This window comes from Lissotriton helveticus, chromosome 5_1, assembly GCF_964261635.1.
Source record: "Lissotriton helveticus chromosome 5_1, aLisHel1.1, whole genome shotgun sequence".
Taxonomy (NCBI): Eukaryota; Metazoa; Chordata; class Amphibia; order Caudata; family Salamandridae; genus Lissotriton; species Lissotriton helveticus.
Window position 1 is genome coordinate 214810813 of NC_136065.1, and position 13378 is coordinate 214824190.

General features: G+C 47.7%; 1 protein-coding gene across 1 annotated transcript in view; it reads right to left on the reverse strand.

The window, feature by feature from the left end:
- Positions 1 to 1331, reverse strand: part of NELFB (negative elongation factor complex member B) — a 210594-nt gene extending 209263 nt beyond the window's left edge. Inside the window, exon 1 of the mRNA XM_078642025.1 lies at positions 1105 to 1331. Coding sequence (XP_078498151.1) covers positions 1105 to 1206 — 102 coding nt within the window. The 5' untranslated portion in view covers positions 1207 to 1331. The remainder of the gene's footprint in view (positions 1 to 1104) is intronic.
- Positions 1332 to 13378: the final 12047 nt, after the last annotated feature.

Below are 13378 nucleotides of genomic sequence, written 5' to 3' on the forward strand. Positions count from 1 at the left end.
GGAACCACGCCATCACAAGCCACGGGTGGTCTGTGCTTATGACGGTGTGGTTCTGTCACGACTCCGCCCACTCACGAATTCACTCGCACAGGTAGGGAATCAGTGCCGCGTGGGTGCGGCGGCCGCGGCATGACGGAACCACGCCGTCATGAGCACATGCCACCCGTGGCTGTGACGGCGCGGTTCCATCACCAGCATGGAAGGGGTTAAGTATACAGGCAAGGACCACTGGCCACACCACCCCCAACTGACTTTCACTCCACATTCTCGAACATCCTCTTACCTCATCATAGAATCGCCAACAAGGAACCGTCCACGAAGAGGTAAGTTAAGTAGAAACTCTTCAGCAACACAAACCTCCCCAATACCCTCCTCAGGAAATAGAAACGCTACTTAACATTTTGATGGCCTGATCATTCTTACAGGGTGCAAGTATCCTTTTCTCTCACAATTACACTGTGATTATTACTCAACTGAATGATACTACTTCTATTAACCTCACAAGGGGGAATGGTTGAATCGGCTATGCTGAGATTCATACCAGTGGCCTACGTGCAACCCACTTATCTCGGAATCCAGTGTTTAATTCGGCACATTATTTTACTGTGAAATTCTGCTACAAATATGTTATCAATTCGTGGCACTACCGATATGAAGTGCAATTCAACAGCCGTTCTCTATTTTAAATGCACACTGCCTTCTGAGGCGTGCTTTAGGGACTAAATAAATGGAAGCAGATTCATACATGCGATGTTGGCCTCTTTACTGAAAATGTTGGGGGATGCAAAAAGACTGGCGGCGCACACGGCTATAAAGCATAGGTGGTTACCATTTCCGGATGTTTAAATTTTAGAGAGCGGTGTTGGCAACAATTAGAATTAACAACTGAAACCCAATAATTAACAAGCAGAACATGTGCCAGTTTACAAATAATGCAATGTTCACAACTTCGCTTAAAAAGTGACTCTGTATACCTTCTCATTCCAAAAAGCGCATCTGCAACTAATGGTAGCACATTTACTATCAGCTGTCCAGTCACCAGTACACAACGACTTCACACGCTGGCCAATACACTTGGATGTCCGCTATCCAGAAGTCCCGTACCTGAAACTGCTCGATGGCCTTCAGCGGCTCTGTGCAATTGGTTAGGGTATCTTTAAGATCGTCTCCGTTAGCTACCCCCAGGTCCTGCAGCCCGGAAAACATTCTGCACGTCCGAAGGGCTCAGGCACCCGTCCCGGTCAATTCGCTCCTGATGCTGCCCGTAAACCTGCTTTCAACTCACTGAGTTTAGATCGCCGCTCTCAATCAAACAACTTCCGGTGTACACCAGACTAAGTCTTCCCCTAACTCCTGATTCGAGCCCCAGGTTCCGGCTGTAGGTCTCCATAGCAACTCTAATACCATCGACACAAAGGAAAGACTACGTTGCATAAAATGAAAAGCTGTGTAATAGACGTGAACGTATCACGTAAATCTAAAGAAAAACCTATAAATTGTGATAGTGGAATAAGGCCTGATTTAGCGATCTGTCCAACACAATGGTACAGCAATGACCATTTAATCAGAAAATAGCAATACCTCATATTTCCAAACACGCACACACATGTAAGTTAATACGGAAATTAAATTCCTTTGAACCTTTTTCCAAAAATCTCTTATCTGTTCTCAAATGATGAGGGCTGGATGCCGTTTGTGTTGTACACTTGTACACTGTAGGAAGCCCTGTGAAAGGAGCCAACTTTTGCTAGACTCGAAAGAATGATCTTCAGCACAAAAGGGGCACAATGCCTTTGGGAAACAAGCTTATGCAATGCAATAGGTCTCACATTCACGTGAGTTTAAGCTATTACATGTTAATGTTAAAAATGTCTTGTAGAGCGCACGTACACGGGCGGTTTGAGGGCGCTATAGGAAAAGAAGTATAATCCGTTACCTAGGAGAACTTCAGTTGTAGCCTTGCTCAAACAACCAGGTTTTAAGGGATCTTCTGAATTTCATTAGATCAGAGCAGGCTCGGATCTCCAAGGGGAAGGAGTTCCAAAGTCTGGGGGCGAGAACAGCAAATCTACAACCTCCAAGGAGCTTCCGCCTAAAAGTGGGGGTGTGGAGGAGAGAGAGGTGGGCTGAGCTTAAGTTGCGGGAGGGAATGTGCCTGAGTATCAAGTTACAAATGGGGGTGGGGTCGCACACTACTCACACACCGGCGGTGTCGCCCCTAAGGACTCTGGTCAATGTAGTAAAGTGTTTGCGATGCATCATCTTTCGATCTTCTGCTATCTTCGCTGTCTTCGCCATCCCTGGACACGTGTTTCGGGGTATTACCCCTCATCAGCAGGGATAGGCCGTGTACTGGGGTTGCCGATGGCTGCCAATATCTGCCAGGTATAGTACCACTCAGGGGCATAGGTGCGGGATCCCAGGCTCATCAGCCCGCTGCTCAAGGGAGCTTTAAAGTTACAAATGGGGGTGGGGTCGCACACTACTCACACACTTTACTACATTGACCAGAGTCCTTAGGGGCGACACCGCCGGTGTGTGAGTAGTGTGCGACCCCACCCCATTTGTAACTTTAAGGCTCCCTTGAGCATCGGGCTGACGAGCCTGGGATCCCGCACCTACGCGCCTGAGTGGTACTGTACCTGGCAGATATTGGCAGCCATCGGCAACCTCAGTACACGGCCTATCCCTGCTGATGAGGGGTAATACCCTGAAACACGTGTCCAGGGATGGCGAAGACAGCGAAGATAGCAGAAGATCGAAAGATGATGCATCAATCAATCAATCAATCAAGTCATTTATAGAGCGCACTACTCACCCGTAGGGTCTCAAGGCGCTAGGTGGGGGGAGGGGGGTGCCGTTACTGCTCGAACAGCCAGGTCTTGAGCTTCTTCCTGAAGGAGAGGTGGTCTTGGGTCAGGCGCAGGTCGGTCGGGAGTGAGTTCCAGGTCTTGGCGGCCAGGTAGGAGAAGGACCTTCCTCCTGTTGTCGCTCTTCGGATGCGGGGGACGGCGGCGAGGGCGTGGCTGGTTGATCTGAGGTGGCGCTTGGGAGTGTAGAAGTTGATTCGGTTGTTGAGGTAGCTCGGGCCTTGGTCGTGTAGGGCTTTGTGCGCGTGGGTGAGGAGACGGAAGGTGATTCTTTTGTTGACGGGGAGCCAGTGCAGGTCTCTCAGATGTCCGGAGATGTGGCTGTTTCGTGGGATGTCGAGGATGAGTCTGGCTGAGGCGTTCTGGATCCGCTGGAGTCTCTTCTGGAGCTTGGCGGTGGTTCCGGCGTAGAGGGCGTTGCCGTAGTCCAGTCGGCTAGTGACGAGGGCCTGGGTGACAGTCTTCCTGGTCTCGGTGGGGATCCACCAGAAGATCTTCCGTAGCATGCGTAGGATGTTGAAGCATGACGAGGAGACGGCGTTGACTTGTCTGGTCATGGAGAGGGAGGAGTCCAGGATGAAGCCCAGGTTGCGTGCGTGGTCCGTCGGTTTGGGTGCGGTGCCCAGGGCGGGGGGCCACCAGGAGTCGTCCCAGGCGGAGGGCGAGGAGCCCAGGATGAGGACCTCCGTCTTGTCTGAGTTCAGTTTCAGGCGGCTGGTCGTCATCCATTCGGCTACATCTCTCATCCCTTCGTGCAGGTTGGCTCTGGCGGCGGCGGGGTCGTTGGTCAGGGAGAGGATCAGCTGGGTGTCATCGGCGTAGGAGATTATGTTGAGGTGGTGTTGGCGTGCGATGGCCGCGAGGGGGCTCATGTAGACGTTGAAGAGGGTGGGGCTCAGCGAGGATCCTTGAGGGACGCCGCAGATGACTTCGGTGGCCTCTGACTTGTACGGTGGTAGGCGGACTCTCTGTGTTCTTCCGTTGAGGAAGGAGGTGATCCATTCCAGTGCCTTCTCCTGGATTCCGATGTTGCCGAGGCGCTGTACTAGGGTGCGGTGGCAGACAGTGTCGAAAGCCGCGGAGAGGTCCAAGAGGATGAGGGCCGCTGTTTCTCCGTTGTCCATCAGGGTTCGGATGTCATCGGTGGCAGCGATGAGGGCGGTCTCGGTGCTGTGGTTGGCTCGGAAGCCAGACTGTGAGGGGTCGAGGGATCCATTCGTCTCGAGGACGCGAACACTTTACTACATTTACCAGAGTCCTTAGGGGCGACACCGCCGGTGTGTGAGTAGTGTGCGACCCCACCCCCATTTGTAACTTTAAAGCTCCCTTGAGCAGCGGGCTGACGAGCCTGGGATCCCGCACCTACGCGCCTGAGTGGTACTATACCTGGCAGATATTGGCAGCCATCGGCAACCCCAGTACACGGCCTATCCCTGCTGATGAGGGGTAATACCCCGAAACACGTGTCCAGGGATGGCGAAGACAGCAAAGATAGCAGAAGATCGAAAGATGATGCATCGCGAACACTTTACTACATTGACCAGAGTCCTTAGGGGCGACACCGCCGGTGTGTGAGTAGTGTGCGACCCCACCCCCATTTGTAACAAGCTCCCTTGAGCAGCGGGCTGACGAGCCTGGGATCCCGCACCTACGCGCCTGAGTGGTACTTTACCTGGCAGATATTGGCAGCCATCGGCAACCCCAGTACACGGCCTATCCCTGCTGATGAGGGGTAATACCCCGAAACACATGTCCAGGGATGGCGAAGACAGCGAAGATAGCAGAAGATCGAAAGATGATGCATCGCGAACACTTTACTACATTGACCAGAGTCCTTAGGGGCGACACCGCCGGTGTGTGAGTAGTGTGCGACCCCACCCCCATTTGTAACTTTAAAGCTCCCTTGAGCAGCGGGCTGACGAGCCTGGGATCCCGCACCTACGCGCCTGAGTGGTACTATACCTGGCAGATATTGGCAGCCATCGGCAACCCCAGTACACGGCCTATCCCTGCTGATGAGGGGTAATACCCCGAAACACGTGTCCAGGGATGGCGAAGACAGCGAAGATAGCAGAAGATCGAAAGATGATGCATCGCGAACACTTTACTACATTGACCAGAGTCCTTAGGGGCGACACCGCCGGTGTGTGAGTAGTGTGCGACCCCACCCCCATTTGTAACTTTAAAGCTCCCTTGAGCAGCGGGCTGACGAGCCTGGGATCCCGCACCTACGCGCCTGAGTGGTACTATACCTGGCAGATATTGGCAGCCATCGGCAACCCCAGTACACGGCCTATCCCTGCTGATGAGGGGTAATACCCCGAAACACGTGTCCAGGGATGGCGAAGACAGCAAAGATAGCAGAAGATCGAAAGATGATGCATCGCGAACACTTTACTACATTGACCAGAGTCCTTAGGGGCGACACCGCCGGTGTGTGAGTAGTGTGCGACCCCACCCCCATTTGTAACAAGCTCCCTTGAGCAGCGGGCTGACGAGCCTGGGATCCCGCACCTACGCGCCTGAGTGGTACTTTACCTGGCAGATATTGGCAGCCATCGGCAACCCCAGTACACGGCCTATCCCTGCTGATGAGGGGTAATACCCCGAAACACATGTCCAGGGATGGCGAAGACAGCGAAGATAGCAGAAGATCGAAAGATGATGCATCGCGAACACTTTACTACATTGACCAGAGTCCTTAGGGGCGACACCGCCGGTGTGTGAGTAGTGTGCGACCCCACCCCCATTTGTAACTTTAAAGCTCCCTTGAGCAGCGGGCTGACGAGCCTGGGATCCCGCACCTACGCGCCTGAGTGGTACTATACCTGGCAGATATTGGCAGCCATCGGCAACCCCAGTACACGGCCTATCCCTGCTGATGAGGGGTAATACCCCGAAACACGTGTCCAGGGATGGCGAAGACAGCGAAGATAGCAGAAGATCGAAAGATGATGCATCGCGAACACTTTACTACATTGACCAGAGTCCTTAGGGGCGACACCGCCGGTGTGTGAGTAGTGTGCGACCCCACCCCCATTTGTAACTTTAAAGCTCCCTTGAGCAGCGGGCTGACGAGCCTGGGATCCCGCACCTACGCGCCTGAGTGGTACTATACCTGGCAGATATTGGCAGCCATCGGCAACCCCAGTACACGGCCTATCCCTGCTGATGAGGGGTAATACCCCGAAACACGTGTCCAGGGATGGCGAAGACAGCGAAGATAGCAGAAGATCGAAAGATGATGCATCGCGAACACTTTACTACATTGACCAGAGTCCTTAGGGGCGACACCGCCGGTGTGTGAGTAGTGTGCGACCCCACCCCCATTTGTAACTTTAAAGCTCCCTTGAGCAGCGGGCTGACAAGCCAGGGATCCCGCACCTACGCGCCTGAGTGGTACTATACCTGGCAGATATTGGCAGCCATCGGCAACCCCAGTACACGGCCTATCCCTGCTGATGAGGGGTAATACCCCGAAACACGTGTCCAGGGATGGCGAAGACAGCGAAGATAGCAGAAGATCGAAAGATGATGCATCGCGAACACTTTACTACATTGACCAGAGTCCTTAGGGGCGACACCGCCGGTGTGTGAGTAGTGTGCGACCCCACCCCCATTTGAGTATCAAGTTGTTGATAAATGTAGGGCTTTTGCCGTGCAGAGATTTCAAAATCAGACATCCGGTTTTAAAGATGCAGCGTTGGGGGATGAGGAGACAGTGTAGTTTCCTTCGTAGAGGGGTGGCTGGTTGCCATCTGGGTTGTCATAGGATCAGTCTGCCCGCATAATTCTGGACCAACTGTAGCCGCTTTTGCAGGTAGAGAGGCATGCCCAGATAGGTGGCATTGGCGTAATCCAGGTGTGATAGAACGGTAGCTATCACAACCTGGGTCAGGGCTTCCTGTGTGAGGAGGCGGCGGATCTTCCTGATTTTTCTTAATTGGAAGAGGCATTTGGAGACCACAAGACCCACTTGTGTTTTAAGTGAGAGATGGATTTTTAGTGTGACTCTGCGTGTTTTAGCCGAAGAGGAGGGGGAGGGCGGACATCCCATCTCTGGAGGCCAGTAATGCGGGCCCCAGAACTTGTGACTGTCTCCTGTAAGTACAAGCTGTCTTTCCAGGATTCAGCTTAAGGTGGTTTTGGTCCATCCAAAGTTGAATGACTCTCATCGTGGCCTGAAAATCGATGATTGATCTCTCAGTGTTATCAACCGTGAAGACCAGTTTGAGGTCGTCTGCGTAGTTGTAGACAGTCACTTTCTTGTCTCTGAGGGCTTGAATCGGGGGGAGGATGTCGAGGTTGAACAAGTGAGGGGACACGGCGAAGCCCTGCGGGACACAGCAGGTGATTCTCTGTTTGGGGGACAACATTTTGTTTAAACGGACGGCCTGAGACCTGTCCTCCAAGAAGGAGCTTATCCAGCTGGCGGCTGTTCCTTGGATGGCAGCTTGTCTGACACAGTCAACCAGAATGGTGTGGTCGACCATGTCAAACGCAGCGGATAGATCCAAGAGTATCAGAGCCTGAGGGGAGCTACTATCTGCGCCCTCACGGAGGATGTCCAGTACAGCTATGATTACTGTTTCTGTTGAGTGGGCAGGCCGGAAATCCGCCTGACATGGCTTTAGATAGTTGGACTCTTTCAAAAAGTTAGAGAGACATCTAGCAACGTGTGCCTCTAAGACTTTAGCTAAAAAGGGGAGCAGGGAAATGGGGCAGTAGTTAGACATGCAGGTGGGGTTGGTGTTGTAAATATATTATGTCAGTCCTTGCCTTGCATCTCTATGATACTTAGTCTCTATCTATTTCTTGTATTCTAGAGTTAGCATGTTCATGAGACACATTCTATGTTCTGCTGTTGGTCAGTTTGAAGATTGGTCAGCAGGCGTTGGTTTACATTTTGCTGTACTCCTGATTAAACCTGTTATCTACTTTACTGGAGTCTGGACGTTTCTTCTACAAAAATTTTGGCGACGATTGGCCTGCTGTCCAGCAAGAGAAAAACTAATTTATCGGATTCATGCACTGTTCAGTGCGTGTTTTGTGTCAGCAAGGTTTCCCAACCTATACGAACCCAACGGACAACTTCCTTCTAGCGGTTAGTAAAAGTAAAGGAATCGGAGGGTATTCCTGTTGTTTTGGGACATAAGGAATTTAGATTATTTGGAGAAATGCAGCGCAACGCCTAACCTGTGTGTGGAGCGCGTGATCTCCTAGCAACCCTTCAGCGTTCTTTACAGCCTTCAAAGGAACTTTGCGTGAACTCTACAGTAATCTCGTTCAACGGAGGTGATGCACTACGTTGCTGTGCGTTTCAAGCCTCAGTTTCGGCTGGCGGCCATTTTATCTGTTTGTTTTTCTCGGAGTTCATCGGACATAGGTCATCTGTTTGCTCTTACATCGGGACTTTGAAATCTGAATTCAGTTGCACATGAGGTATTTATTTTGTTTATTTCCTTATCTACCCTGGTGAACTGTGACACAGAGCTTACTTTGTGGGACTCTTGTTTATAATTTAGGTGTGTAGCCATACGTGACTGTTGAAACATCCTTCACAACAAGTAAGCCTTGCACAGTTGTGACATCATAACAGATTGAAAGGAATATGGCACAAAACATTAACATTACTCTTCCTCCTCCTTTCCTAAGTGAGCCTGGCAATCCTCGGATCTCGTGGGAGGATTGGTTCATCATCTTTGATAATTATCTGGAGGCTCTAGAAGGGCAAGAGTTTTCGGACACAAGGAAAAAGGCTATTTTGTTGAGTGCATTGGGCAAGGTAGGGCAAAGAATCTTTAGATTTCTACCGATTGCGTTACAAGCAAATGGTCAGGCAATGCCTAATGAATATAAGGAAGCAATTCCAAGGCTAGAAGTTAGATTCGCTAAAGAAGAGAACCTTGTTATGATTCACTACAAGTTTTATACCCAAAAACAAAGGATGGAAGAGTCTATAGATGACTTTGTTGCGCGTCTGAGAGAGCTTTCGATTAAGTGCAAGTTTGGAGCTATGATTGATGAGCTCATTCGCGACCAGTTGATCGTGCAAGTCAATAATCGCAAGATCCAAGAGAGACTGTGGGCAGCGAAAAACCCGACTTTAAAGGCGGCGATAGATCTGGCTAAAGTTATCGAAGCGTCAGAGAAATGTATAAAAGTGATCGAGAATTCAATGAAAAAGAACACTGAACAAGAAATTTCTGAAGTGTCAGAGAAAGACTATGAATGTGATCTTGAATTCAGATCTGATGAGTCTGTGGCTGTAGTTAAAAATAAGTTCAAAGCTAACGCAAAGAAAAGCATCACCAATATTAAGTTCTGTACAAGATGTGGTAGTAACTCTCTTCAGAAGCCAGGTTTTGTTTTGCAGCTAATAAGGAGTGTCTCAAGTGTGGTCGTCTTGGTCATTTTTCGAAAATGTGCAAGACAAAGAATAGGCAAAAAGTTGCTGTTGTTGAGGATTATACGGATAATTACCCGTCTGTAAGGAACAAGCGTTTAGTTGTTAATGACGTTGATGTTGCAAATGTTGATGATAAAAGACAGAATAGACCTAAAGCTTATTTTGATATAGATAGCCATCAGATTTCACTCATGGTGGATACTGGCTCACGCTATACAATTATTCCAAGTCTACATTTAATGAATTGTGGGATAACAAAGAATTGTTGGAGAGTGATATTTATCCAAAAGGGTTTCAAGGGGAGCCAATAGACATCGAGGGGTACTTTGAGTGTGATATAATCTTTAAGAATAGGTCTACCCATGAGAAGGTTTTTTGTGTATGTTGATGGCCCACCGATTTTGGGGTGGGTTCATCAATATGATTTGTACATCATTATCAACCCAAGAGCTCCTGGCCAGATAATGGTGTTAGAGGATGTCCCTGATCAGTTACAAGGTTGCTTCTATTGAGTCCATCCTTAAAGAATTTGCTTCTGTTTTCAATAGAGAGCTGGGAGAATTAAAAGGGTATTCTCATTTAATTAAATTAAAAGAAGATTGTCTTCCTGTCCAGCACAAACTTAGAAGAATTCCCTTAGCTATTAGACATGATGTAAAGGCTTTAATTGAAGAGATGTTACAGAGTGGTGTTATCGAACCGGTGGAAGGCTCTTCATGGGTTTCTCCGGTCGTAATTTCAAAGAAATCGAATGGAAAATTGAGGTTTTGTGTCGACCTTAGGTCTTTAAATAAATGTGTCATAGCGGATACATTTACCTTGCCTAATATAGGTGAGCTGGTTTCCACTCTTGATGGTGCTAAATTTTTCTCTTAACTTCGATCTCAACAGTGCCTACCATCAAATTAAACTAGATGACTCTTGTAAACCTTATACTGCTTTTATAACCACTGAAGGGATTTTTCAGTTTACACGTCTACCCTTTGGGCTGATCTCAGCTGCTAGTGTGTTCCAGAGACTGGTTTCAGAGATCTTTAGAGGGTTAAGCAAAGTGGTATACTTTCAAGATGATATTCTTGTTTTTGGGAATTCCGTTTCTGATCACAATCATGTCCTAAAGGATGTGTTGCATAGAGTTTGTGATGCTGGTCTTACTCTACGTAAGGAAAAGTGCGAATTTCTTGTGGAGCAGATTGAATACTTGGGGCATGAGATCTCTGCCTCTGGTATAAAACCAAAAAAAGATCTTTTGTTGGCAATACGTGAAGCTCCGTGTCCTGTGGATAAGGAACAGCTTAGGTCATTCATGGGCCTAATAGAGTATTACTCTAAGTTTGTTAAGAATTTTTTTTTAAAACTCTATTTGCTTGAGGGCTCTTCTCAAAAAGGGGTCTAAATTTGTTTGGGGTTCTGAACAGGATTCTATTTTTAGAATGATCAAAGATGAGATTTGTGAGGCCGATGTGTTGGCACCTTTTGATACGAAAAAGGTCTCTGTGCTTATGGTTGATGCGAGTGCAGTCGGTCTAGGGGCTGTACTTCTAGAGAGGCATGGTTCAGAGGAACACCCCATTGCCTTTGCTTCAAGGACTTTGTCTGTGTCTGAACAAAATTACAGTGTGATAGAAAAAGAAGCTTTGGCAGCTGTGTGGGGTGTGCATTACTTTCGCACTTACTTGTGGGGTATTAGTTTCATTCTCAAAACAGATCATAAGCCTTTGATTCGTATTTTGTCACCTGGGGGAGCAATCAGGGGTTCACCCAGATTGTCTAGATTGGCAGCGAAGATGCAAGATTTTCATTTTGAGACACAGCATGTGCATGGCTGGCGGAACTTCCAAACTGACTGTTTTTCTAGGCTTGCTGTTGACAATCAGGGTGAGGCTTCACAGTGTGAATTCATGGATGAGAGTCTAGCTTGGCTTCAGGATGTGGTTTCCCTTGGTGAAGGTTCTTTTTCGCATGACGAATGGGGTAATGCCATGTTAGATGATCACGTTTTGAAAGAAGTTATGAGCATGATCAAACTAGGTTCTACGAGGGAGAGTTGTTTTCAAGTTGCTGTTCGGCCTTATGTTAAGGTGTTGGATGAGCTTTCTGCTTGTGGTGAAAATGTGATTTTGCGTAATGACAAAATTGTTCCTCCTTCAGGTTTGAGGAATAAACTTATCTGTATAGCCCATGAGGGACATCTTGGTCGGACATTGACTCAACAAAGGTTGAAAATGAATTTTTGGTGGCTGGGTATGGATTTGCAAGTGTCGCTTTGGGTTGAGCGTTGTGGGACATGTTTAGAAGGAGAAAAGAGGTTAAAGCTTGCTTCTGGTTCGGTCATAGGTAAGATTGTTTCTCCTGATATTTCATGGCATACTATTTGGTTTGATTTTATTGGTCCTATGGAGGAGTTAAATGAACTGGGGTGGCGGAGTGAGCTAAAGAACGGTGATGGATTAAACCCAGATCAGTTGACTGGGGGTGAGTGTTTGTATTGTCAACGCTCCGTCCATCACCACCTTTGGATTTTCGGAGTTAAATTCTCATCAACGTTTTGCTATAGAGTGTGTTGATGTTTTTAGTAAATGGTTTGTTGTTGAATTTGTAAAGGACATCACCACAGACACTACCATCAGATTTCTAAAGTCTTTGTTTCAAATGGAAGGTTATCCTAGTGTCATTATTACAGACAATGGGACACAGCTAGTTTCACACAGTATGCGTTATTTTCTCTCTTTTTGTGGTGTCTCTCATCATCGTACAACTTTTTACAACCCACAGGGCAATGGTCTTTGTGAGAGGATCAATAGGCTTGTGAAAGGCACTATTCAATTAGCTTTGGCTAAGGAGGGTAATGTTTTAAATTGTGTGCAAGAAATGATTTCTGCTTATCACACTACTGTTCATGCTGGCAGGAGCAAATCCCCATTTGAGCTAATGCGTGGCAGGGTTCCTGGGACAAAGCTGCTTCCTTCATGGGTGAGGGAACTTTTCACTAAAAACTTGAATATGGCTGATGAGTCTGTTTGTGTCAAACCTTACTCAAAAATTTCTAAGAGGGACTTTGTGAAGGTCAAACCTGGGAGGATTTCTAAGGGTTTAACCAAGTTCAGAGGTCCATTTTGTGTAAAACAACCTCATTATGTTGTTCTTTCAAATGGAGAAAAATGGAATCTAAGAAGAGTTGCTCTTTATCAGGGAAATGGTTCAGCTGGTTCTGGATCTTCTTTGCAAGAGTCTACTGCCGTTTCCAATAATTGCAACAGCAATGGTTATATGTTTTCATCCACAGAAGATTGTGTTCCGTTTTCTTCTCCTGACAGGTGTAGTGAAGGGGGTGGTGATGTGTCTGATTCTGGGTTTGCAAGTTCCCAAACCTTTGCAAGTTCTCATATTTCCCAAACTTCCATCGGTGAGAATGTCAGTTCTAAAGCTCAAAGGTATCGTAAACCACCTTCTTATCTTAATGATTATGTTTGTAATTAATGTTTTGTTTTCTTGTGCAAGGAGAGGAAATGTGTTGCAAATATATTATGTCAGTCCTTGCCTTGCATCTCTATGATACTTAGTCTCTATCTATTTCTTGTATTCTATAGTTAGCATGTTCATGAGACACATTCTATGTTCTGCTGTTGGTCAGTTTGAAGACTGGTCAGCAGGCGTTGGTTTACACTTTGCTGTACTCCCGATTAAACCTATTATCTAATTTACTGGAGTCTGGACGTTTCTTCTACAACAGTCGGCTCCAGGTTTTTTTCAAGAGAGGGACCACTGTGGCCTCTTTGAAGGTTGTAGGGACATGGCCGGACGCAAGAGAGTCGTTGAGTAGGGTAAGGGCAGGATCTGGAAGGGCAAAGAGGCAGTTTTTTAGTATGTGAGGAGGGCAACAGTCAGTGGGGGCACCCGACTTGACTTTAGCTAAGAGCTCCTGAAAGGTTTCCGAGCTAATGGTAGGAAAAGTGTTGGTTGTTTATTTATTTTTATGGGTAGTGAGGGGATTTGTATTAGAGTGTTTAGGGATACTGGCTTTGATGGTCGAAATTTGTCAATAAAATAGCCATTGAGTGAGTCGCACAGAGCTTGAGTGGGGGTAGCCTTGGGGAGG